This window comes from Tasmannia lanceolata, unplaced genomic scaffold (assembly GCF_043159265.1).
Source record: "Tasmannia lanceolata isolate RefF3 unplaced genomic scaffold, GAP_Taslan_0.1 ptg000008l, whole genome shotgun sequence".
In the NCBI taxonomy this organism is placed as follows: domain Eukaryota; kingdom Viridiplantae; phylum Streptophyta; class Magnoliopsida; order Canellales; family Winteraceae; genus Tasmannia; species Tasmannia lanceolata.
The window spans coordinates 27,815,590-27,843,470 of record NW_027518685.1 but is presented as its reverse complement, the minus strand read 5'-3'; the positions used below and the strand labels follow the sequence as shown (position 1 = coordinate 27,843,470).

Sequence of the window (27,881 nt, the reverse complement as noted above, 5' to 3'; positions counted from 1 at the left end):
TACTTGGGTTCCACATGCTCACATAGGCCTGAGGATGCATGCATGTGAAATCAAAACTGTTCATCTTATCCAACGTAGCCCACATGTTTGTCGCTCCCACTAGTTTTATTTGCCGACCATTTATTTGCTAGGTCCTACGATGAGCGAGCTCCGTTTGGTTGCTGGGTTTTTTTTTTTCCTAGGATTTATGTGGGAGAATTTTTAGGGGTCACATCAGCTTTTTCTTGGTGACATAGCAAAATCTTGTCCTCAAAATGGTGGTCTCTCTTTCTCTCTCTACCTTCTCTCTCCACTCATCATAATATCTTTCTCTAATTAATGCTTGTCCCCTCTTTTGTCTCCTACCTTTACCCACATAAATCCCAGAAAAAAAAAAAAAAAAAACCCGCCGGTCATTATTCCATGCCTCTGTTAGACTAAATCTTCTTACAATGTCCAACTTTTCAGGGGGCAAAGGAAAAACGTAAAAGTTTTTTCATTGAATTATTTTTCATGGCTGTCAAACATGCCATTAGAAAACGTGGCGGGTCCACTAATTTTCTATCAAAATTGGGAAGCGATATGTCCACCTCCCCTTCTCTTCCCTGGACCACCCCCACCTAGTTAGGGAAAAGGGAAGAGGCCTTTTTCTAAACGTCCTTGGTAAGTTCGTAGGTTATGGAGGGTGGCTATGCAAGCCACGATAGACAGGTGGATCTCTTCCGAAAAGCTTGCGTCATATTTCACGCTTCCCTTACATCCGCTTGTTTTTACGCTTTCAGAACGTGGAAGATGTCTGAGAGATCTTTTGCCTGAAAATCAAAGCAAAAGGAAGAAGCGCAAAGAAAACACAAAAAGAGGAGATGTGGAAGCGACTGACGATCTTTTCACCCTTATTCTCTTCCCCCAAATCCTTTCTTCGTCAGGTTAGCCCCACTTTCTCAATCCTTCCATTTCCTCGTTTTATTTCGAGCGATCTGTTCTAGATTCTATTATGTATAGCCTTTGTGAGCTCATTTCTCTTTTAGAATTCGATGTTTCAAAATCCCCATTAGCTATTTGTAAGAATGGCGAATGCATTCCTTATGGATTTTCAGAATCGATTTTGAGCCCAAAACTGAATGCTGGACTCAAAATTGCATTTAATTTTGTGTCCAAAATCAGATTTGGACTCACAAAATTGTAGAAAATAAAACATTTGGCCACTTCAAGGGGACGCTCATTGTAAATAATTCAAATGGCTTGGTTACATTCAAGCCTGGGTCTAATCTTAACTTTGCTATTTAAAACACCATAAAAACACAGAATAAGTATTTTCTTTCAATACCCTCTTAGCCAGGTGTATGGATTTCGTGCATGTCTAACATGCAAAGAACATCCAAGTGCCCACGATGAATATCTTTGGTGTGAATGCTGGCTAGCTGATCTATAAACCGAATTTAAGAATTGTAATGACCTTCGCCTCCACATTCTATTTGACAAAGTGACAGTCAACTTCTATGTGTTTGGCTCTCTCATGAAAAACTAGATTGGATGTACTGAGTAGCAACTTGGTTGTCGCAATAGAGTTTCATAGGATTGTCAACTCTGTGAAAACAACCAATTAGTCCAGAATCTTAAGCCGTTGGAGATGGTGTTATTTAATCTTTTATACTTTAACACACCCCTCACGCGTAGCCCCTCTTTTTGGGTTGGCCATTACATGTGTATTTTTACTATCAAGGAGTTTTGAACCCAGGCAATTTGCTCTGATACCAAGTAAAAACAACCAATTACTCCAAAAGCTTAAGCCGTTGGAGATGGCGTTATTTAATCTTTTATACTTCAGCCAACTCTTACTCCCATTTTTTTCAAGAAGAGTTTCAAGCTGCATGAACTCACAAGTTGCATGAGCTATGGCCCTGGACTCAGCCTCTGCATTAGACCTCGCAATCACAACCTATTTCTTGCTCCTCCATGCGATCATATTACCACCAACAAAAGTGCAATAGCCATTAGTAGATCTATGAACCGTGTGAGAGAGAGTCCAATCTGCGTCCAAATGCCCTACGGTTCTACCATTAGGTGACCCCTTGTCGCATATAGAATGCCTTTTCTTGGTGTTCCCTTCAGATACCTTAGGACCCTCTAAACAGCTTCTAAGTGTGTGGATTGTGGTGAGTGCATGAATTTGCTAACAGTACTCATGCCATTTGCAATGTATGGAAGAATGATCATGAGATAGGTGAGCTTTCCTACTTATCTCTGATTCCCCCCATGTCTCGTTGGGATTTCTTGGGTTGCTTGGTGTGCAAACTTGATCATTCTCTCCTCAATGCCTTGGTTATGGAGGGAGATTCTCTCAATTTTATCAAATGGCTCAAAGATCGGAAAGACTTTTCATGCCAGTTCATTGATGTGATCGAGGAGATCCTGGTCACAATTAAGGTTCATACAACGACATGCTTATCAGTCTGCTAGTAGCGAGGCGGATGCCTTGCCTTGTAGTCGCATTATAAAAAATGAGTTTGACATTTTCGACCATCTCCCTCCTTGAGGGTATATTCTAATTTTCTTTTCTATTTTTTTTCATTCTTTTTCTGTTTTTTACCTAGACCACCTCGGTCTAGGGATTTTTTCTCTTATTTGGTTTTAATTTTGTCTCACCATTCAAAAAAATTCTCTGATATGCTTCTGGATTAGTCATCAATTCTCCCTGTTGGTCGTCTAGTCTATAACTTGGTTGCACATGACATTATGCTGGTTTTGCCCCTAGTTTTCATACTTCTTCAACAAATTAAGAACATACTTTTGCTGAGATATAAAGATACCTCATTTCAATCATGCTACCTCAATACCTAGAAAGTATTTCAAAGGACCGAGATCCTTAATGTAAAATACTCCCCCCGTTATTGTTTTTCAGATTCTAAATAGCTCTCGAGTTGTCAACTGGTTTGATTATGTAATCACCAAGTACCATCAAAATCAGGATGATGCTTCCATCTTTTTTAACAAAGACGAAATGGTCTGCAGACTACACACAACTTTGCTTGAACCCAATTTTCTGCAATGCCAAGCAAAAGCTGTCAAACCATGCACAAGGTGATTATTTTAGGCAGTATATCCCCTTCCTCAACCTTCCCACCTTTCTGGTCTCCCCCTTCCCCCTTTAGATGAAATCTAGTTGAAGGTCCATTTAGACTTCATGAAGACCATTGTGAAGAAAAACATTCTTCACATCCAGTTGATGACAAGGCCAATCTCTGTTTTCAGCCAATGATAGGAGCCTTCTGACACAGTTCAGTTTAACAACAAGAGAGATCTCTTGGTAATAAATTAAATTCTGTAAATCTGAGTAAAACTTTTGGCTACCAACCAGGCTTTGTATCGTTCTATAAAACCATCTGGCCTACGCACTCATTTGCATTGGACTACATGCTTACCTGCATGTAACTCTATTAGATCCCATGTATGACTTTTCTCCAGCACTTGCATCTTCTCAATCATAGCTTCTTTCCACTACGGATGAGTTAATACATTAGAAACTTTAGTTGGAACAATCACTGAGGCATAGAAGAAAGGAAAGCTTTGTATTCAGGAGACAACTTTGAGACTGCATTTTCCTGACACAGAATTAATGGAACCATCACCAATTTTAACATTATCTTTACTGGGCAAGGAGCTCGAAGTTATATCTAGAGCTGCAAGGCACATACCGAGATCATCAATGAATTGATATCAAGGATCACTGAATGAATTATCCATGTCCAACATTAGTGATGCATCAATTGTTTCCCTGTCAACACAGTCAATGTTCTTTCCATCAGTAGTGGAAGTATGAGAACTAGATCCTCTGAAACTCTGATGGAGATGAGGATTAAGATCCCAACATATTTCTCTAGTGTGCCTTATTTTGCCTCCTTTCCCCACAATGACTGCACTTCAGTTTATCTCTGTCGGTAGTTGTCTTGTTTCCTCTATTTCCTCCTCTATTAGAGCTTCCTCTTCATTGTGGGATATATTTGAAGACTAAGGCAAATCGTTCAGGTAGAGCTATACTTCCCTTATTCTGCTTAGTGTTGGCTCTGCTGCTAGCCTCACTTCTGACATAGTTATAAATGAACTAAAGCGGAAGAAGTGTATCCTTCCCAAGTATTTGAAGTTTGAACCCTCTACAACTCAAGATCAGGATTCGATATTGTTAGAAACTTTGAGATCCTCCTTTGCTCTATTTGTTTCTTCTCGTCTTATGGGCTAAATGGAATACGTTGGTAATTATCCAACTCTTCCTGCTTGTTCTTGAGAGTAGCATAGTATTCTTCAACCGTCATCTCCCCCTTGAGTGAGGTTTTCTCTGTCCTAATGAAGCTAATAGACTCTATGATGCGGATCATAGGCGCCCGCTTCAGACCCACTCAAGGCGGGGCCTCACCCGTGGGGCCCAGTAGGGGCATATTGGGCATTTTGGACTTTTTGGGGGGTTTTTAAGAATTTTATTTCCATTTATTTTATGGTATTTGTGTTTTCTTTCAATTGCCTATATATTGGATGATGTATGGGACTTTTAGTTAGTTTTTCTGAAATAATATTGCTACAGATTTCCTCCCTCTAAACTTCTTTCTTCCCTCTTTTCCTTCTTCTCTTCTCTACTTCTTCTCTTTCTCTTCTCCCGGCCTAAATTAGATTGTGTATGCTATAATTTCCTACAATTCCTTTGTCGTCTACAAGAAGAGAAGACCCCTACTGATACCAAGCAGCATAGATTGCAGTAGCATAGGCATCACAGTGAGGTTGAGGTTTTCGGACTTTCACTTTTCATAGTTAGGGTCATTATCATTTGGTTCATTGATTCTCTCATTGATGTATTCCAACTTTGATCTGCTACCAATAAATATTCAGCAGATTGTGATCATTCAATGTAATTAGACCCATCCAATCAAATGGTGGTGATCATGACACGACGTTGGTCCATCTGAATACCTCCCTGTGTTTGTTTTGAATGGAAATGTGTCACAAAACTGCTCGAGGATGTAATATCAGCCATCTTCTATCTCTAAACACTTCATTAACATATGCAAGGAGCTCTCAAAATCATTTTTCTTGCATCCCACTTGCACATTGCAGAACACAACAACACGCGAAGATAGGATGACAACACTTTTTGAGGAAACTAGATTTTTTTTTTGATAGGTAAGCTGGGATCGAACCTCCGACTTCTAGGTTGAAGAACAAATGGTATTGCCGACAAATTAGCCAAGGATGGGGTATCTAAGGTTAGCATAGAGAAATATGATTTCCTCCCTCCTTGATTCCTTGTTTTTTTGAGTTGTTATTCCTTCTTGTACATTTGCTTGGGCCCCTGGCCCCTTTTATAGATTTAATATACTTACCTTTCAAAAAAAAAAAAAAAAAGAACAAAATATTCACTGTTGAACTAGATTTCCGTCTGCAAAAAACAAATTCATGATCTCAATAAATGTTTCGTGATTGCAAAACACTGGTACCACCACATCGTCATTCGCAATGACAAAAATCAAATTCATGATCCAAAAAAAAAAAAAAAATCGCGATTGCAAAAATTCGACACCATCTTATCATCACAGATCTGCTCTGCACTTCCATGGTGTACCCACGCACACTTTCCAACCATTTACTCATATAGAGAGACTTTCTAGTCACAGGAAACAGACATTTGGAGACTGCACGACACAAATAATAAAACCTTTACTTGATCCCCAACCTCCTACCTTGTTTCCAATTCCAGATTTGAAGGGAGAGTTGCCATACAGTAGATGAGATTTCGAACCTCCGACTTGTAGGTTGAAGAACAAAATATTCACCGTTGAGCTAGATTTCCGTTTGCAAAAAACAAATTCATGATCTCAATAAATGTTTCGTGATAGCAAAACACTGCTACCACCACATCGTCATTCGCAATGACAAAAATCAAATTCATGATCTAAAAAATAATAATAATCGCAATTGCAAAAATTCGCCACCTGTTATCATCACAGATCTGCTCTTCACTTCCATGGTGCACCCACCCACACTTTTCCAGCCATTTACTCATATAGAGAGACTTTCTAGTCACAGGAAACAGACATTTGAAGACTGCACGACACAAATAATAAAACCTTTACTTGATCCCCAACCTCCTACCTTGTTCATATTCCAGATTTGAAGGGAGAGTTGCCCTACAGTAGATGAGATTAGCCGCCTGGCTATGGGAGATCAATCTTCACGTCCTCAGTCCATGATCTCTTCCTTCCAAGAATAAATTAAAAAAGGGTAAACACTTGGTAAGAGATCACAACTATCTCAAATCCAACATTATCCTTGCTATGATACCATATTTTCTTTCTTAGAATTGACGTGAAGGTTTGAAGAGCAGAAGGATAAGAGAAATAGAGAAATAGAGAAATAGAGAATAGGTAAAGAGAGGAAGAGAGAAGCGAGAAGAGAATGAGAGTATGTTCCCTTCGTGCATTCATCCCTTTTATTCATCACTTAAGTCATAAGAAATAAAAAATTACAGATTTGCCCTTTTTAGACATAGAACACCATATATTTTTTCAATAGTTATGTTGTCTAACCCATTGAAAATCTTCTTATGAGATATTTCTGGTTGAATATCTTATTGGCATCTAGTTTATGCAGCATATTCATGCTCATGCAGATATAACTCTAGAAGCCTTTTTTTTTTTACCTCTTTTCCTTTCTTTTTATTTTCAATCTTTCATATCATTTTCATTCTCATGCAGGCATCATATGGATTGGCGTTTGTGGAGGTCTTCACCACAGAAGTTCTGAACCCGGTATGTTTTGAGTGTTTTCTTCTTTCATGGCTTTTCATACCGCAGATCACGTGTTCAATTGAGGTAACTTGGAACTTAGTCTGGAGAATTCTGATGCAGGGATAACTACAATTGTTTTGATACGTTGAAGCTTGAACAGCTACAAATAAATAAATGTAAATAATATGTGCAGCGTGGTTTTTATATTCGACTTGCTCTCAACTACACATTTGTTTTAGCAGCAAAGTTATTCTTTATGGTTTCCTGTTTTAGTTTGTGTCTTGTATGTGTTCTATACGTAAAATGCTTTCAATTGTCTTATTTATTTATGGAACGATACATTTAGAAGGTGCCCAATATTTAATTGATCGGTATGTGGTTTACCTTGAAGGAGCATAATCCTTTTTTGTTTTCTTTGGATGTAGGCAAAAGACAGGATTTCCTGTAAAGAGAAGAATCCATTTATAACTTTTGTCTTAGGTAAGCATTATATGTTTTTATTGTCCAAAACTTATTTTTCCATAGTTCAATTTATATTATTAACTCCTTTTTCAGCGTTAAGTCATTGGTGGGCATACTTTTAAAATTGCTATTTGGCCTGTGATTTTCTGCGGGAAGCCACTATTTATATTACTTATTGATTAAACCTCTATGGAGCAGAAAATAGTTGTCATTGATTGTGCTTGAGGTTATAATGTTGAGTTACATAAGAATGCCAAAACATCCTTTTCATGATCGAATAAATGGCATATATACCAAAATAATTATCCTAATGAGAAGATGTGTCCTCTAAACAAGTCTCGAGCATGCTCTGCCCATTTTATAAATTTCTGAGATAACAGATATCTTTGCTAGTTTCTACGGAAGAAGCAATGGGATGTGAATTGTGTATTGAGCATTCTCTGCCCATTTTGTAAATTTCTAATAGGAAATTTTTTTATTTATAAAAAAAACACAGACAACAAACAGGTCATGGTACCAAATTTATGTCGTTTGCCAACTTGCATGATGTAAGCAATCTCTTTGCTTGAGTGGAATCATATGTAGCAAATTATGTTATTTATTAAGAACTTTAAAGGACTAGACAATTTTTCTCTTGTGAGGAAGGAGTTTTGGGGAATCTCTTTGCTTGACTTATACAGGAATACTTTAGGGAGGCTAGTGCTTTAGCCAAAAAATTTGCTAAAGAGGGGTTCCTTTGTCATTTTTTGTATATAAAGCAATCTCTTCCCTTTTTGTGTAATGTCTTTCTTTTATTGCATTCTGTTATCTTCTCAAATAAAGACAAAAGAATAATTGATGTAAAATTTTAGAATAAAAAACTAGAAATTTCTGCAGTCTTCTTTTGAGAAAATAGTGTCTCTGTGGTTGAGCTTTGTAATTATGCTTGATCCAACATCTTAGTTAGAAAATCCTCACTGCGACAACTACGAGGTTGTGGGTTCAAGCCAGCTTACCTATCAAAAGAGAAAAAAAAGGTTAACCGTTAACCTTTTCAATTTTCACATGGACACTCACTTTGAACATACTTAAAAGCTTTTTCTTCTATCACAATCTTTTATGGAACTTCCGATCCTCGGATTTGGGTAGAACTTCCGATCCTCAGATTTGGGTAGAAGTTATAACAAATCTGATCTCAATTCTTAGTAGTCAATGATGCTGGTGCATAATAGAAATTGACTATGGACTCTTAGTGTGGGTTCAAGACAGCTTACCTATCAAAAGAAAAAATGGTTAACTGTTGACCTTTTCAATTTTCACATGGACCCTCACTTTGAAATTGAACATACTTAAAATCTTTTTCTTCTATCACAATCTTTTATGGAAATCCTCGGATTTGGGTAGAAGTTATAACAGATCTGATCTTAATTCTTAGTAGTCAATGATGCTGGAGCATAATAGAAATTGACTATGGACTCTTTGTAAAAAAGTATAAATTGCATAAAAAAGGTCCCTTTTATTACTCTTTTTTAAAGGTTTACTTTACAAGTACTCTAGTTGTGTGCAATTTTGGATTGCTCTTTTTTGGTACACTTGCCATCGGTTCCTTTCTGAATATTACTCCTATTAGTTTTGTTGTTCTCTTTTTCATTGTAGGTCTTTGTATTGTGAGAATTTTTTTTTTTTTTGAATATTTATTTCTGTCTATGTTTTCAGGTGGCCCTGGTAGTGGAAAAGGTACACAATGTGAAAAGATCGTAGAAAACTTTGGATTAATGCATCTGAGTGCTGGTGATCTGCTAAGGAAGGAAATATCATCTAACAGTGAATATGGGTATGTTATGACTATTAGTCTTCTTCTTTGTTGAGATTCTATTTTCATTAGCATGCATGGTCAGTTGCAGAAAGCGCTCTCACTGATGGTTGGATTTTGTATTCAGAGCAATGATCCTTGACACAATTAAAGAAGGAAATATTGTTCCATCTAAAGTCACTGTGATGTTGATCCAGAGAGCAATTGAATCAAGTGAAAACCATAAATTTCTCATTGATGGTTTCCCACGAACTGATGAGAATCGTATTGCATTTGAGCAGATTGTGAGTTTATCTCTAGTTTTTTTTATGACATTTATCTCTAGTTCTTTGTCGAAGGCATTTATAAAAACTATGGTATTCACTTTGTGTTTCCACTGCTCAATATTTGTTGCATGTTATTTACTGAGATTTGTTGAGATATCTGTACCATATGCCCTAGGAACCATGGTAGTGTTTACGAACCAAGAAATGTTTTCTTATGGAAGTGCTCCAACCATTGTACAATGGAATATTTTCGTTTTTTTATAAGGGAATTGGTATCTGTGTTAATGTTCTTGAAAGTAGAAAGGCAGAAAAGGATATCTATTATGTGGATAGAATTGAGAGGAGATTGGAAACTTGGAAGAGAAAATTAGTTTCAAGGGGGGGAAGATTAACTCTGATTAAATCGGTTCTTGCTAACATTCCAGTTTATTTTCTATCTTTATTCAGGTGTCCGGCTAGTGTGGTTTTGAGGATTGAGAAAATCCAGCGTAGATTCCTTTGGGGCAGATCAAATCATGGGGGTGGAATTGCTTTAGTAAAATGGGATAAAGTTTGCCTTCCTCGTAAAAATGGAGGCCTGAGTATTCGCAGAATTAAGCAATGCAACCTCGCTCTCATGAGCAAATGGTTGTGGAGATTTGGAGAAGAGAGGTCTGAGGTCTGCTTTATGGGTGAGAGTAATTGGGGGTAAATATGGTTTTCTCTCCGGAAATTGGGAGTCAGATGATCGGTTTGAAAAGAAAGGTACAACTACCTGGAGGGATATTATTATTTTGAGCCATGAATTCAGAAAAGGGTGTTGCTTCAAAGTCTATTCTGGAAATCGGATCAGATTTTGGATTGATGCTTGGTGTTCAAAGCTTGGTGTTCAAAGGACCCTCTGAATATTGTTTTCCCTGATCTTTTTATTGTAGCTGCGGAAAAGAATGTTCTTGTCTGCGATTGCTTCAAAAGAGTGGATCAGAAAGTGGTGTGGTGTCTAAAATTTCGCAGCAGGAATTTTTTCGAAAGGGAATTATTTTCTCTCTCATCATTATTTGATTTAATTGAAAAATGCTTTATAAAGAAGTTTGGTTCGAATAAAAGAATTTGGATGTTGGATTCGTCCGGATTCTTCTCGGTTAAGTCATTTTATGATCGGGGTGCTATTGGCTCTGAGGAATCCTTATCGGCCAAGGTTTGGAATTTCCATTGCCCTCCAAGAGTAAGTTTCTTTGGGTGGTCAGTTAGTTGCCGTCGCATTCAGACTATTGAATTCTTAAGAAAAAGAGGTATGTGGTTGGTTGATCATTGTTCTTTATGCTTAAAGGATGGAGAATCAATTGATTATATATTCATACATTGTAGTTATGTTCACGAAGTTTGGGGTTTGATTTTGGTGAGATTCGGTATTCAGTGGGTTTTTTCATACTCCACTGATCAAGTTCTTGAAAGCTGGGATTTTGTTCCTTGGAAGAAAAAAGGGAAGGTTCTTTGGAAAATTTGTTTATTGGCAGACTGGTGGTCCATTTGGAAAGAGCGTAACGAGAGAATCTTTAATGAAAAGCAAAAACTTCCTATGGTCTATAGTTGAAGATTATTGCCCTGGCTATTCACTGAGCGAAAAGTTCTCCTCTCTTCTGTACGGTTTCTGCCTGTGATTTGTGGGACGTTGGCAGATCATATGCAATGAGGCGTCTTCCAAATCAAAGGTGATTCAAAAGTGGGCTCTTCCTCCCATGGGTTTTTTCAAGCTTAATTTTGATGGTGCTTCTTTTGGGAATCCGGGTGCAGCTGGATTGGTTGTCTTCTTAGGAATGATAAAGGTGAAGTGGTTTGGGCTTTTTCCGGTCCAATCGGTATAAGCGATTCTTCTGAAGCGGAAGTAAAAGCGGCTTATTCCGAAATATTACATTTAGATAAACTCATCCTGGACAAGGTGATAGTAGAAGGGGACTCGGCAAATGTGGTAAAGTGGCTTTCGGGTTTTGCTCTGCCGCCGTGGAGATTCCTCAGTCTTATGGATGGGATCTCTTATTATGTTTCTGATTCGGCTGCAGTTTTCTCACATATTCGGAGATCGGCAAATGACGTATCTGATTCCCTTGCCAAATCTGGGGTTAGCAGGGGCTAGTTTAGAGTGGTTTGATTATCTCCCTCCGTAAATTGTATTTTCTTTTTCCTTTTCTTTTTATTTTGTGAACCTTCTCGGTTCCTTCCTTCAATATATTAATATTTCAAAAAAAAGAAAGAAAAAGATATCTATTAAAGGCCTCAATAGGACTATTAATGGTGTACTTATGTGAATATCTAAAATACCAGCAACAGACCATGCACTTAGATGTCACTATACAAGCTTTTGAATTGACAGACATCAATAGCCAACTCTCCTCCTTATGAATAAAAAGTGGTAGTTTGGTTACACGAAAGCGATGTTCTTAGTTAGTCATAGTCTCTCTGTGTTTATGCTAGTAATTTAATCATGGGATTTGCTAGGGACCATCGCAGAAAGGCATCTTGCATCCGTCTGTTGCATGTGAAAGCAGCCACACCGGCTCACTTTTCAGCAGATTTTTGTCTTATTCATTTAATTCAGCCAGTGATTAAATTAAATGACTTCTAATTCTCTTCCCCAGCCTACATCACTGTTTTTTTTTTTTTTTTTTGATTGGTAAGCTGGGATCGAACTGTAACCTCAAGGTTGAGAAACAAAGCCTCAACCATTGAGCTACAGGCCCAACCCCCCAGCCTACATCACTGTTACACTAGTATAACAAGAACCTTTACATATATGACATGTATATGTGTGTGTATCTATATATTTCCAGAACCTATGTAGTTGTATCCTTATAACCAGAAATTTGAGTTCGCCACACACCTTGGTCACCTAGCTGGCCAAACTATCACGAATGGTCACGAGATACTTTCTGGTTATTTGAAAGTTGATTATATTAGCTTCCTAGTCATGATGACTTTGTCACTATAATCACAATTATGTGCTTAACTATGCAGATTGGAGCAGAACCAGACATTGTGCTTTTCTTTGACTGTCCTGAAAAAGAGATGGTTAAGCGTGTGCTAAGTCGTAATCAGGTTCTTATTGTAGTAAAAGATTTAAGTAATTTCTGTACTCAAGCAATAATGATTTTAGTAGCTGACAATTTCTTGATTTGGGTTCGTCATTTACACTCAGGGAAGAGTCGATGATAATATAGAGACTATTAAGAAACGCCTTCAAGTGTTCAACAGATCAAATCTTCCTGTTATCAACTACTACTTGGAAAGGGGTAAACTCCACAAGGTACTCTGAAATATATATTTGAATGGTAGGGTACTCTGAAATATTAACTATCCCTTCATGAGAATTCTTTATATTCCATCTATAGTTTTACTGCATACAGTTTTAGGTCTCATCAGTACCACCCATTGATGCCCACTATTTGGTTATGTTGGAGAAGGAGGAGAAGAAAATGAAAGAGTTGGAGACTTGCCCCCCTCACTTTAGTATTTATATTAACTATTAAGAGAGAAAAAGTACAAAGACAATAATGCCCTTAGGCAAATATATACTTTCTAACACTCCCCGTCAAGCTGGAATGTATATATCATACATTCCCAGCTTGTTACAAATATCGCTCAACTTAGCTTTACTCAAGGATTTGGTAAACATATCAGCCGGCTGATCCACTAATCTAGTAAAAACTATGCATATTACACTTCTGGATTCTCTGACGGATGAAATGGCAATCCACCTCAATGTGTTTAGTCCGCTTATGGAAGATCAGATTTGTAGCAATATGAATCGCAGCCTTATTATCACAATACAATTGAGAAGAAGAGGAAGGAGCTAGGAAGCACGGGTACTCTCCCGGGGATCCCGTACCCGTATCCGACACTATGGGGTGCGGGTACGTTCGGGTACGCCTCAGGTACGCACCCCATACTTTAAAAAAAAAAACCTTTTTTTTGTGTTGGGTGCGTGTCGGGTGCGTGTCGGGTGCGTTGAGGGTGCGCATCCGTCGCACCCGACATGGAGTTTGGACACAGTTTTTACTTTTTTTTTATAATTTCATCTAAAAGATGCAGTTTTCCATGAAAAGTTTTCTATTCCCTGTTAAAAGAGCTGTTGCTTGTTAGTAAAGACGTGCTGTCTTATATGTAATAAATGCTTTTAATAAAAGTCTGCAGCTTTTGTGTGACTTCTGCTTTAAAAGTCTGCTACTTTTTGACAATTTGACAAGTTCTGACAAATATATGATCTTTATTATTTGCTTTCTGCAGAGAAACCTGACAGCAGCACTGAGTAATATCTTCCATAATACGAAAGCAAATAATACATAAACATACTAAAAAGCATGTACATTATATTAGACTTGCAAATACTTGTTGACAACAATAAATATAAATATATATATGTATATTTATATGAGAAGGTTGCTGCCTGCGCCATAATGGCACTGACACACTTTGAAATTTCTGAAATGACAACTATGAGAAATATATGATATTATAAACATAGACTTGCTACAGCAAAATCGAGAGGAAAGACACTTAGTTTTTCCATTTCTAATTTTTAAAAGCTCTCAACTAATTTAATAGGGGTGTTTTTTTTTTTTTTTTTTGGGGGGGGGGGGGGGCAGGGTTATTGTTATTTGATTGTATTTTTTTATTTTTATAAATATATAATAAAAAAATAAAATATATTATTATATTTGGCGTACCCAAACGTACCCGCACCCGGGATTTTTGGAAAATCACGTACGAGCGTACCCGTGTCGTGTCGTACCCGCACCACGTACCCGTACCCATGCTTCATAGGCACCAATTACCAGGGAATTAAGCTAATGAGTCACACCATGAAGCTTTGGGAGAGGGTAATTGAGCATAGACTAAGAAAAGAGACTAAGATGTCAGAGAATCAGTTTGGCTTCATGCTCAGACGATCGACTATGGAAGCTATCTTCTTGATTAGGCGGTTAATGGAGAGATTTAGAGAAAATAAAAAGGACCTTCATATGTTTTTCATTGATTTGGAGAAAGCGTATGATAGGGTTTCCTAAGAGTATTATGTGGTGGGTCCTTGAAAGGAAAAAAGTACCTACTAAATATGTTGATGTGATTAAGGATATGTACGATGGAGCAGTAACTAGTGTCAGAACCACGGATGGAACATCTAGTGAGTTTCCAATTACAATAGGACTGCACAAAGGATCAGCTCTAAGCCCTGATCTTTTTACGCTAGTTATGGATGAGCTTACGGAGGGTATCTAGGATGAGGTGCCGTGGTGTATGTTACTTGCAGATGACATAGTTTTAATTGACGAAACCAAAGCAGGAGTAAATGCTAAATTAGAGTTATGGAGAACTACTTTGGAATCTAAAGGTTTTAGACTGAGTAGGACTAAGACAGCATATATGGAATGCAACTTTAGTAATGTAAGGAGGCGGGAGGAGGATGTAGTAAATATGACTGGACAGGAGGTACCTAAGAGGGATATCTTTCTCTATCTTGGTTTAATTCTACATAAGGAAGGAGAGATTGAAGAGGATGTTAACCATAGAATAAGAGCAAGTTGGTTGAAGTGGAAGCTTGCCTCAGGAGTTCTGTGTGACCGTAAAATCCCTACCAAGTTGAAGGGAAAGTTTTATAAGACAGCTGTGAGGCCAGCCATGCTGTACGGCGGGCCACCAAGAAGCAGCATGTGCATAAGATGAGTGTAGCAGAGATGCGAATGCTTAGATGGATGTGCGGCCACACAAGGCTAGATAGAATTAAAAATGAAGACATTCGTAAAAAGGTGGGGTTGGCTCCAATTGAGAAGAAGATGAGAGAGCACCACTTAAGATGGTTTGGACATATCCAACGTAGGCCTTTGGATGCTCCGGTGAGAAGAGGTGACTCGCGCCAAATTGATGGAGTAAAAAGAGGTAGGGGCAGACCGAAAACAACTTGGGTAGAAACATTGAGGAAAGACTTGATAGCTAGGAACATAACAGAGAACATGACCTTGGATAGGATAGAATGGAAGAAAATGATCCACGTAGAAGAACCCAACTAGAACCAAGATTAGAGTCGGGTAGATTCCTTTTACCTTCTTCATGAATTTTTTCTAAAGGATTCATTTAGCCGACCCCAACTAGTTTGGGACAAAGGCTTTGTTGAGTTGAGTTGAGTTGAGCCTGCATTATTCTCTTTCAAATGCAGGTCCCTAAAACCTATTGGAGTGATGCTATCCTTACCTCATGTTTCTTAGCTAACCGTCTCCCCTCCTCGGGTCTCGGTGGTCAATCTTCGTTCACTGTCTTACATCCTCAGCGGGATCCTTTTCCTCTCACACCCCGGGGTCTTTGGTTGTGTTTGCTTTGTTCATAACGTCAGTCCTGGTCTCGATAAATTGGACCCTCGGACCAAGCGTTGGGTCTTTCTGGGCTACTCTTGTACCCAGAAAGGTTATCGCTGTTATAGCCCCCGATTAGACAGATTGTTTGTTTCCGCCGATGTGACCTTCTTTGAGTCCGAACCCTTCTTCTCTCCTTCACATGAACATAGTCCCGGTGTGCTTGACCCAACGATCCCTATTCCTCTTCCGGTTCTTCTTGATCTGTTTACCTCCCCTTCTCCTCCCGTAGATGTGTTAGTAGTTCCCCATGTATCGGATTTTGCCCCCTTACAGGCTATGAAGCACGGGTACGGGGTGCGGGTACGACAAGACACTGGTACGTGGGTACGTGATTTGCCAAAAAAAACCGGGTGCGGGTACGTTCGGGTACGCCAAATATAATAATATATTTTATTATTTTATTATATATTTATAAAAATTAAAAAAAAAATTGTAGAGCAATCAAATAACAATAACATCACCAAAATGAAAAATTCTAATATTACTCTTCATTTCATAAGTGATTAAGTTCCATATTTCATAACATGAGGTATCAATACATCATTCATAAGAAAAAAAAGTCTGTCACCAGTGTGTTGACCAGTGCCTGACAAGATGAATAATTTTTAGAGACCAAAGTATGAGATTTTTTTTACCGGACTTTTGGGATTTAATAATGTTTGGACAAAATAGATTTTATGAATTTTTAAAATTTGAAAAATACCCCACCGTTTGGAAGTTAAGAAAGTTAAAATTTTGACCCGACCCTTTTTCTTTGAATTTTGTACTAGAACTGGAGAGTTGACTTTTTTTCCTTTTAGATTTGAGTGTTGAAACTATTTTTAATAAAGACATTTACTTAAATGGTTTACATGTAAATACCGAGTACAGGAAAGTAGAGAGAAGTACAGGAGAGGAAAGAGAAGCAGCAGGACGTGTCGGGTACGCGTGGTGCGCACCCGACACGCACCCAACCACCAAAACTAGTTTTTTTTTTTTTTTTTTTTAAATGGGGTACGTACCCCGGATGTACCCGCACCCCATACGTGTCAGGTGTGGGTGCGGGAGCCCCGGGAGAGTACCCGTGCTTCCTAGACTGGTGCAACTCTGTATATCCCCTTTATTCTTATAAATAGGTAATAATGTTCTCTTCCTCCACTCATCAGGCATCTCTTCTTAGTGCAGGCTACCTCAAGTAAATAATGCAATTTCCTCTCAGCTACACCATTTTGTTGATAGGTGTAAACACAAGAGGACTAATGGACTATGCCATGAGTAGAGAGGAAATCCTGAAACCCATTCGGGGTAGAAAAATATTCCCTAGCATTATCGGTGCGTAAACATTTGAGGGTGCAATGATATTGATTAGTGACTTCATCATGAAAAGTTCGAAAAGCATGAATGACCTCAGCACAGTCTTTAAGTAAAAATAGTCAGGTCATACGAGAGTAGTCATCAACATAGACAATAAAATATTTATATAAAAAAAGAGACATAGTCCTTGAGGGACCCCATACATAAGAATGGACCAGCTCAAAAGGACTCGAGACCCGACTGACTACTCGAGGTGGAAAGGAGCCCTACCACGGGCAAAGGTACCACCACCACGGCTAGGATGACCACCGCTATCATAGGTAGCTAATGCAGACCCATCAACTAGGACAACATGAGAGGAATCACTCAGTAGACACTGTTGGGCATGAGAGTAAACCTTTGTGAGGTAGGAAATGGAGCCGGAGCCAATGATCTGCTGGCGGAGGTGCACAAACTCAGCGCCCAAGCTGTCAAGAAAGTGAACAACACAGAGCTGGTCGTGCTGTTGGGCGAGAACGATCACTTCAGAGGTGAGGAGCATAAAGAGATCAAGCTGCTGACAGAAAGAAACAAATTATCAGTAATGAGCAGCGAGAAAAATGTCACCACGGTAGAGGCGCATCCACTCCGAATAGGTGGCACAAATGCGTGTGAGTTCGTCAATCTCAGAGTACTGAAGAGCGGTGTGCTCCCATATTTGCTTCGAGGTGGGAAGACACATCATAGTGCCAGCGATATGAGGAGCCATACTCTGCCAAAGTAGGGTGCGAATCAGTGCATCCTCCTGCTCCCACCGAACATAGGATGGATCCGTGGAAGAGGGGGGATCTTGTCGAATAAGGCTGACCTTACCTCAAGCAAGGAGGTAGGTCTCAACAGTCATTTTCCAATTCAGGTAATTGGACCCATCTAGTTTCACTGTAGTCATCTGTGGGAAGGAACCCTCCACAGACGGAGAATAAATAGAAGAAGAAGCCGAAGGTGGAGGCGGTGCACTACCCCATAGGTCGTGCCAGTAGAGGGATCCTTAATGACGGGAGGCTCCATGAAGACAAAGAGAGAAGATGACTCACACCACAACAATCGGCAAATGGAGAATAATATTAATAATAATAAGAAGAACTAGATGGGGCCAAATATCATACCACGGCTCCGAGGAATACTGTGGACCCCGATCCGAGAGAGGCGGGGGACGAAAATGGTGGAAATGGAGGTGGTGGATTTGGAGGTGGAGAAAAATGAGGAGGTGGCTTTAGTAGTGTTGCCGGATTCCGGCAAAATCCACCGGAGGAGATAGAGATGGGGGTCGAATTCTAGGGTTTTGAGATGGGTTTTGAGATGATGGAATGGAAGAAAAGAGATGGGGTTAATGGATTTTTGAGGAAAGAGATCGGGGTGGAGCTCGGCTGCTAATAGAAGAGGGTTTAATGGAATATGGGATTTGCGGTTTTGATGGAGATGAAAAATGGGAAGATAGTGGTGGTGGGTTTTGTGATGGATGTAATGGAGGTTAGGGGTTAGAGAAGAAGAAGGTGGTGGTAGGGTCAGAAATGTAAGAGAGGGATGGCCGGAGAGGGTGGCCGTTGGGTCGGATTCCGGCAAAGTTGCAGGAATCGATGGAGATGGGGTTTGTGGATGGGGGTTTGAGAAGAGGGTGGAGAAGATAAAGTGGGTTTGGGATAAATGAATGGGAGATATGGCTGTGAAGGTGAGGGAGTGTGAAGATCGGTTTAATGTCTGACCGGCAGGGGATGGGCTTGCCGGATTCCGATGATGGCCACCGGAGAAGATGAAGAAATGGTGGTTGGTTGTTCACTCCTCTTCCTCCCCTCCCTGCAAATCTCTCTCTCTCTCTCTCTCTCTCTCTCTCTCTCTCTCTCTCTCTCTCTATTGTGCTGCTAAAAAAAAAAATGGACGCTCCTTCTCTTTTCCAACGAGCCCTCTTTTATTATCCAAGACTAGGGTTTTTCTTTTTGCAAGTTAATCCTCACCCTCCATACCTCATACTCTTTTTCTCCACCATTCATCTTTTTTTCTTAGCCCTAATACCCTTTAACAAACCTTAGAAATCTAGAATGTTCCTGTTAATCGTAGCCTTACACCTCAACTATTTTGATCCAACAACCCATGTCCATTGCTTGTAAAGAAAGCAAGGCCAATTTTACTAAAATGCCCCAAGGGTAAGATGATTTTACCCTCTTGCCACTACACCCTGCTTTACCTTTTCTTCTCATCAATGGACACCTCTGCTATGCTAGCTCACCCCCCTTTTTGTATCAAACAAGGAAAATGATATGACCACAGCCAGTTTGATAATGGCATAAATTCGGCTTGTCTTTTTGTCCGCTTTTCGCTCATTTCCTGCGTAATTTTGCGAGAGGATTCCGGAGAACACTGACAATCTCCTGGGGAATTTGCACTCCCAAATGCGCACAATAAGATGCTTAAAAACTCAAGCCTTCCTTTCATTTTGAGTCCACTCTTCAGGAATTTCTTCAACTCCGAGACCTCGACTCTATTTTAGGAACTTTAGGGCCTGGTCAAAATGGGGTGTCTACAAATACGAAGAGGAAAACGAGACATAGGGCTAATATCTGACAACATCGGAGCCACAGACAAAGAGAGAGAATGCTAGGGAGACGATTTAGGTCATCGAAGAAAAGGAGGAGAGAGTAAAAATTAGGATTTCAAGAGGCCAAAGTGGCAAGAGAGGGCCGGCAACGGCGCCAGGGGTGGGTTGGATTAGGGGTTTAGGGTATGGTTGGGTTGGATTCGTGGGTTAGGGTTAGGTGTGCGAGGGTAGGGAGGGTAGGGTAGCGAGGGAGGGAGGCGTGGGAGGCTAGGGCAGCAAGGGATGGAGGTGAGGTCAGTGAGGGAGGGAGGCGTGGGGTGGGTTGAGTTAGGGTTGCGAAAGGAGAGAGAGGGAGGTGGGAGAAGAGGAGGAAGAAGAGAAAAGGGGAGGTCCAATGGAGGTCCCTAGGGTGCCACAACCCTAGGGTTTTGATACCATGTTGGAGAAAAAGAGGAGAAGAAAATGAAAGATACCATGTGGATCCAATGGAGGTCCCCAGGGTGCCCCTCACTTTGGTAAATTATACACCTTCTAACAGGTTATTGTTTAATATTTTCATGTAACAAATCTTTTTGTTTAGTTACACTGAATATAAAAGTTTAGAATTTTCTATTTTGACAATGCATTGGGAATTATTCCTTTTGGTTTACGGTTTTCTAGTGACAAGATAATTTGGTATGGTGCATTTTCTAGTTTTTGTGATGGGAAAGAGTTTTCCTATGGTTTTCTTCACGCACTATTATCATTTTTATTTGCAGATTTTCACACTTGCATGCCTCTGGCACTCAGAAAACATGATTTCCTCACTAACTCACTGGATTACTGACCTCACTAGTGCCCCCCCCACACCCCACACACACCCACGCCAAAACAAAAAAAAAACCGATATAAAGAATCTTTAGTCCACTCAGTTCGTCTTATCTATGTTTTCTAAGTGAGCTGTTCCTTCTTAACGATCTATATTTCCCAAAGGAACATGCATGAATTTCCAGCTGAAAACCTGAAAAACAATGAAATGTATGCGCATAATTTCTTAGAACCATATCATTTTGTGTGTGTGTGTGTGGGGATGATTGGGCTTGTGAGTCTCTGTATTTCCAATCGCATGTTTATATGTTGAGTAGTTGTGCTTACAAGCATAGGTCAATATGTCTCAGGTGTATATGCTTCCTCAGAGTACGGAGGGAATAGTCCTTCTCAGTCCGAGATTGATAGAGCAGCTCCCTTATCTCCTCGAGATACGGAACCTGGTATCCATTTAGACGTTAGGAGTCCTTGACACTCTTTGTGATGTCCTTTTCTAAATCCATTGTCTTCTTGGACACTTCGACAAACGCATCGAAAGGAAAGTAAGGCTTTTCCTGCAAGAGTCTGGTTCCGACCCACCGCAATTCTTTCTCACAATCTAGATCTGGTTGCTGTGTCCTTCGGATTCCTTATATTATATGTTTCCTACGAGAGTTGCACATCATTGTTTGTAGTTTAGACTTTCAGGTTATTCTTCTTTCATTTGATCTGTTTGACTGTTTAATATTTTGCAGTACTATGATATAAAATTCAGGCTATAAAATATATTTAATTAAACCTTAAGGTGTCCAACTCATCTAGTGTTACACATTTTCTTAGTTTGTTGGAGAAGGTTGCTCCTTAACATCCAACAAGGATTGTAGGGTTTGGTGGATTGCGGTTTTTCCCATTCTATTGTGTTCTTCTATTATGAAATGTTGTATACAGACTGTAATTTATATCTCTTTTCCTGTATGACACAAGAAATGGAAAATAAAGAGTCCAATACCATACAACACAACAGTGATAGATGTCACTTGATCAATCTTTATGGGCTGTTTGTTTTCTATATTCAATGCTTTGTGTGGACGGCGATACTTAGAGAAGATCAACCTTAGATGTGCTCAAGAAGAAGGGCTTTCCATTAGCAAGAGGCATACTTTGCCAAGGGATAGAGGAGACGGCGGAACACATTTTTCTCCATTTGCCTATTAGCTAGCAGGTTGTGGGGGCGATTCGTTGTTGTTTTGGGGTTGCTTGAGCATTTCCTTCAACTCTCAAAGAGCTTTTAGTGAGTTGGTGGAGACCCAAGTTAACAATGAGGACTGCCTAAATGTGGAATGTAGCCGTGTTCATGACCTTTTGTACAATATCTCAGAAAGAAATCAACGGGTGTTTGATACCGAAGAACAGCTATAAGATTAGTTTGGGAAACAAATTTTGTGGCGAGCTGGGCTCTTGGAAGGGAGATGTTTAAAGGTTTTTCCATGTCTGACATTTTTTTGACAAAAAAATCAACAAACAAACAAACAAATAAACAGGAAAAAAAAAGAAAAAAAAGACCTTCAGAGGGTGGTAGTATCTCAGGCTCTTCAGGCAACTCACGCTCAACCGGCGTCCCACTCTCAGCTGGCGTATCGAAACATTGTTCTTCATCATTACAATCTATATTTAAAAAAAATAAAAAAATCAACGGATAAAAAAGAAGTAAACAGAAAAGAAGAAAAGAAAATAACCTTGCATTTGTGGGTCAAAATGTCCTAGGAATAAAAATAAATAAAATAAAATAGTGAAATAAACAGAAAAAAATACCTTCTAAGAGAGAGTTAACACATCAACAGCACCACCACGAGGAAAAGCAGCACCACCACGAGGAATAACAGCACCACACCACCAGGGAAAACAGCATCACCACCACCACCACCACCACCACCACCGAAAAGCATCTTCAAGAAAGAAGCTCCCCACGACCATAAAATAATGCCGGCAGCTACGACCATCAGCATTTCATATCCTTTCTTATACCTAACTGCTCCAACCGATGTTCCAACCAAACAATATTGAAGTCTCTCCATCCACCAGCCGTGCTTATGAAGAAAGATTCGTGTAGGAGAAGGGGGATTAAGGTGTGTTTTCAGAAGGATTCTTGCCGGTGTAGGAGAAGGGGGATTAAGGTGTGTTTTCAGAAGGATTCTTGCCGGTGTAGGAGAAGGGGGATTAAGGTGTGTTTTCAGAGGGATTCTTGCCGGGTTTTCTGCACGCTCCTGCATCTGAATCTCAGGGATTCTTGCTTGATGTACGGCACGGGCACACGCACGCTTAGGGATTTCATGAGGTATAAGGTTTGACGAGCTTGTGGTAGGTGGTGTTTTCATCGAACTTGAGCTTGTCGGATGATGGGTTTTCGCAGGAGTGGTGCTTGGCAGACGAGCGGTTTTCGCCAGATTGGAGCTTCCAGGGGGTTTCGTCAGAGTGTAGCTTTCCCGACAAGGGATTATCGCCGGACTGGGTGTGTTGGGGGTATTTTGGGGCGTGGTTCCCATTACCGGCGACATCGCTAACTAAGAAAACGGAGAAAGTGGAAATGAGAGAAGAAAATGAAGTTGATAGAATTTATACCTGACAAATGAAAAGTCCCCCACATACCCTTCTTTAAAGGGGTGCGAATTATCCTCCAGGGGTCGGATAAGGGGTTTAGGGTAGGCGTGGGTTAGGATTAGGTGGGCGAGGGTAGGGAGGGATGAGGCGCGAGGGCAGCAAGGGAGCGAGGGATGGATCGGTGGGGATGTGGGGCATGGGACATGGGAGGCGTGGGTGAGGGAGGATAGGGCAGTGAGGGAGGGAGGCGTGGGAGATTGTGACATGGGGCGTAGGAGGCTAGGGCAGTGAGGGAGGGAGGCGTGGGAGATTGTGACATGGGGCGTAGGAGGCTAGGGCAGTGAGGGAGGGAGGTGTGGGGTGGGTCGAGTTAGGATTGCGAAGGGAGAGAGAGGGAGGTGGGAGAAGAGGAAGAAGAAGAGAAAAGGGGAGGTCCAATGGAGGTCCCTTGGGTGCCACAACCCTTACCATGTTGGAGAAGAAGAGGATAAGAAAATAAAAGAGTTCGAGACTTGCTCTCCTTTACTATTGTATTTATATTAAGAGAGAAAAAGTACAAAGACGACAATGCCCTTAGGCAAATATACACCTTCTAACAGGTTATTGTTTGATATTTTCATGTAACAAATCTTTCTGTTTAGTTACACTGAATATAAAAGTTTAGGATTTTCTATTCTGACAATGCATTGGGAAATATTCCTTTTGGTTTACGGTTTTCTAGTGACAAGATAATTTGGTATGGTTGCCTTTGCTAGTTTTTCTGATGGGAAAGAGTTTTCCTATGGTTTTCTTCACGCACTATTATCATTTTCATTTGCAGATTTTCACAAGTGCATCAGCCTCTGGCACTCAGAAAACACGATTTCCTCACTAACTTACTGGATTACTGACCTCACTAGTTCAAAAAAAAAAAAAAAAAAACCAACCTCACTAGCATAATATAAAGAATCTTTAGTCCACTCCATTCGTCTTATCTATGGTTTCTAAGTGAGCTGTTCCTTCTTAACGATCTTGAGTTCCCAAAGGAACATGCATGAATTTCCAGCTGAAAACCTGAAATATAAATAAAATTTATGCACATAATTTCTTAGAACCATATCATGTTGTGCATGCGTGTGGGGATGATTGTGCTTGTGAATCTATGTATTTCCAATCGCATGTTTATATGTTGTGTAGTAGTGCTTACAAGCATAGGTCAGTATGTCTCAGGTGCAAAATTCTTACTATTGTGTTCTTCGGATTCCTTATATTATATGTTTCCTACGAGAGTTGCACTTGTTTGTAGTTTGGACTTTCATGCTATTCTTCTCAATCTATCTGTTTGACTGTTTAATATTTTGCAATACTATGATATAAATTCATGCTATAAAATATATTTTAGTAAACCTTAAGGTGTCCGACTCATCTAGCGTTACACATCTTCTTAGTTTGTTGGAGAAGGTTGCTCCTTAGACATCCAACAACAACAACAAGGATTGTAGGGTTTGGACAGCCGAACCTAACCGTTTTTTTTTTTTTTTTTGGGTGGAATCCGTCTTTTCTTCTCTTTTGAGAAGAGGTGTATCAGAGGGGTTTTGGAAACGGATGTGGAAGTCAGCTATCCTATTCCACATTCAATGCTTTGTGTGGACGGCGATACTTAGAGAAGATCAATACCTTAGATGTGCTCAAGAAGAAGTGATTTCCGTTAGCAAGAGGCATACTTTGCAACCAGATACAGGAGACGACGGAACACATTTTTCTCCATTTGCCTATTAGCTAGTAGGTTGTGGGGGCGGTTCCTCGATGGATTGGGGTTGCTTGGGCATTTCCTTCCACTCTCAAAGAGCTTTTAGTGAGTTGACGGAGACCCAAGTTAACAATGAGGACTGCCTAAATGTGGAATGTAGCCGTGTTCATGACCTTTTGTACAATATCTCTGAAAGAAATCAGCAGGTGTTTGATACCGAGGACCGCTATAAGATTAGTTTGGGAAACAAATTTTATGGCGAGCTGCGCTCTTGGAAGGGAGATATTCAAAGGTTTTTCCATGTCTGATTTTTTTAGCTGTGTTCATGCCCGTTTGTACAATATCTCTGAAAGAAATCAGCTGGTGTTTGATGCCGAGAAACTGCTATAAGATTAGTTTGGGAAACAAATTTTATGGCGAGCTGGGCTCTTGGAAGGGATATTTTCAAAGGTTTTTCCGTGTCTTATTTTTTTTAGGAGATGGAATGAGGTGCGAGCAGCAAATGTAGAAAGAAAAGGTTGGCTTCTTGGATTTCCCTACCCCTGGTGCACTCAAACTCAACATGGATGGATGCTATCCCGGACTGGTCAGGATCAATGGAGTATTCAAGCACAGTAATTGTACTAAGATCAAGGTTTGAGAGATCTCTCGTGGTCGAAGGTGACTCACAAAATGCTCTTTGGTGGGGAGCCAAAAAGATAAAAGTGCTGTGGTTTTTGGGCTCATAATTAATGAAACCATTAGCAAAGGAAGGGGAAACTATCACTTTTAAACACACGATCAGGGAGGGTAACAAAATTGATGATTCTATAGCCAAAGATGGCATGAGGCAGGAGTTTCTCTTTGAAGACCAATCTCTGCCCCATTTGTAATTATTTTCTGAGCTGTTTTCTGCCCATTTATACCTTCCTGAAAAAATATGATGTTTGTAATATATCTCATTTTAACTAATTGTTCGTTATATACAAATTGATGGATCTTTGGTATGACTAAACACAAATCTGATCTAAATTCTGTGATTTCTCAGATATGCTTTATAACTTCCATGGATAACTGCATTTCTCAACATTTCCAGCATTATAATCACAATTATCAATGCATGCAGATAAATGCAGTAGGCACAGCAGATGAGATTTTTGAAAATGTTCGGCCGATTTTTGCTGCATACGAGGTATGCCTTCTGTTAAATAGTACCTTGCTTTAGTCCTTTACTTTGCTGAACCTGATATAAGTCTAGACCATACTTATAGCTCCAAGTTTATGGATGGAAATCTAGTTTGATTGACAGAATGTTATAAGGTGATTGGTGTGTTAAAGTAATTGTGTAGATCAGACACAATACCTTACCGTATGTTGATGATTTTACCCTAACAATGCTTCTATAAGATTCTATTCATGAAGGCTTTTTGGGTAAAATTTTGGAACTTTAAAACGATAGGTGCTTATGGGGTTTCTTTGGGTAGTTAACTTTGAAATGTACTAAGAGAAATAAATGTACATGCGAGGGGTGGTGATGAGATGGCCGCAAACTAAAATAAAAGCATAAGTAACCGAAAAAATACACCAGTGGTGAAAAGGCAAGTTCTATAGTGGAATAGCTTGACCCACCGATAAAGCCTTACTGGGCAATCCTTGTTTGTGCTTTAGAGGATATATCTATCCCATGACATAGGTCCACACGTCTAAGGTGTAATTCTCCAAATCTCCATGGGCTCTGACTTGGCTTTGTTTTTCATGCAGTTAAATTAGAACCTTTGACAGCTAGTTTGCTATCTTATTCTCCATGGGCTCAATTGATTATCTGTAAATCAATTTTTAATGTGCTCTGAATTGAGTAAATTCTATTTTGAATTAAATACCTAAATTGCCAAATTTTGCTCGTTTGTTCAGATTTCCAACCTTAAAATTGAAAATTTACTTGTTAATTCGGAGCTAACATTGACTTGCATTTGAGAAGTAGCCAAGAATTTTGGCTCAAGCAGACTTGAACACAAGAAATGTCATAAGATTTAATGTGGATTTACTAGCTAAACCAATCAGATTTATGAAACAAATTGATTTTGTGAACTTGCAAATATGCCATGACTTCAAGCATTGAACTAACTGATGACGAAACAGACCAAAAAATGTTTGGGTTATTCTGTATTGGACCTATTAGTGATATAGGAAACCAACATCTGTACTGTGTAGGTGATTGGTAAATGGTTGGGCAAGGTACATTCTGGGATATAATGGAACTTTAAGGACAACATATGAGAGGGAGTGGGGAAGGGAGTTCCCAACACTTTGTTAAGGGAGTATGGCAACATTCCTTGCACCATGTCACTAAGCCATTATTTACAGAACCCAATTTACGGCTAATATGAAACTCTAGCGAATGTGGGACCAAAACCCAATTTAGAATAAGGTTTAACTTTGAGCAGAACCCATTTTGCAAGCGAGGTTACTATGAAACTCTAACCAATACGAGGCCAAACCCAATTTATCAGAAATGGTAAACATGAAATGTCAAAAATCAATGCTAAACATGCAAAATTCGCCAGTGCACGACAGCTATTAATCCACTTGGTAAAGCGTGTTTGTCTTTCCTATTCCTAAGTACATCTTTCTGTTATTTTTTGGCAATGACAAAGACACAAATATGTGCTTAAAAGCTTTCATACTGATAAGAATGTGTAAATATGGTGTAAATTCATATGTGCATAGAGGCTTTCATACTGATACGAACGTGCAAATATGTTGTAATTTTTTTATTTTATTTTGTCAAGGTCAATTATTTTGAATCTTTATTTTGGTACAGCAAATGATCAAATGAGAGAAAATGCAATGATCAGAGGCAAGGGGAAGGGAAGAGGGACTCGTCCTATTTTTTGTTTGGAGATTCCTCACCTTGTTAGGGTAAAATGCAATTCTCACAGTTTTTCAGAATTTCATGCGATGGAATGGGCTACATAAAAATTGCGTCTATGTCACATGAATCATGTTACAGAACGATCCTTTTGCTAATCTTGCATCCTATGTTGTAGAATGCTTTAGAAAGAGGTAAGAGAAGGTCCCATTCATATGATGGTGCTTAAGAAATGAATTGTTCTATATTAGTTTCTTGGGTTTGCCGCATTTTAGGATCTAATGATTATCATTCTGTTATACACTTAATCTGGCATATGTTTTATTACTTTGGAAATCGACATCTGGGATTGGATGCCACAATCAGTTGATTAAATTCTTAATTAGTACATTTCCCATGTTAA

General features: G+C 39.5%; 1 protein-coding gene across 3 annotated transcripts; it reads left to right on the top strand.

Annotated features, from left to right (window-relative positions):
* The first annotated feature begins 570 nt into the window (after positions 1-570).
* Positions 571-27,881, top strand: LOC143885041 (P-loop containing nucleoside triphosphate hydrolases superfamily protein). Of its 3 annotated transcripts, XM_077388994.1 has the most exons (10): positions 571-690; positions 762-905; positions 6,720-6,773; positions 7,178-7,232; positions 8,910-9,027; positions 9,134-9,290; positions 12,264-12,344; positions 12,445-12,552; positions 25,736-25,801; positions 27,431-27,881. In XM_077388994.1, the coding sequence occupies exons 2-10, from the start codon at positions 843-845 to the stop codon at positions 27,443-27,445; spliced, it is 717 nt and encodes a 238-aa protein (XP_077245109.1). In that variant the 5' UTR covers positions 571-690; positions 762-842; the 3' UTR covers positions 27,446-27,881. The 3 variants fall into 3 exon arrangements, with proteins under 3 accessions (XP_077245109.1, XP_077245110.1, XP_077245108.1); XM_077388995.1 differs by having other exon boundaries at positions 649-905; positions 12,445-12,538; XM_077388993.1 differs by having other exon boundaries at positions 649-905.

Excerpts from the sequence above, each read along its gene's own strand:
- LOC143885041 (XM_077388994.1), top strand. The coding sequence starts at position 843 with ATGTGGAAGCGACTGACGATCTTTTCACCCTTATTCTCTTCCCCCAAA. Across the intron at positions 6,774-7,177 it reads CCACAGAAGTTCTGAACCCG|GCAAAAGACAGGATTTCCTG; the intron begins GTATGTTTTGAG and ends CTTTGGATGTAG. Across the intron at positions 12,553-25,735 it reads AAAGGGGTAAACTCCACAAG|ATAAATGCAGTAGGCACAGC; the intron begins GTACTCTGAAAT and ends CAATGCATGCAG.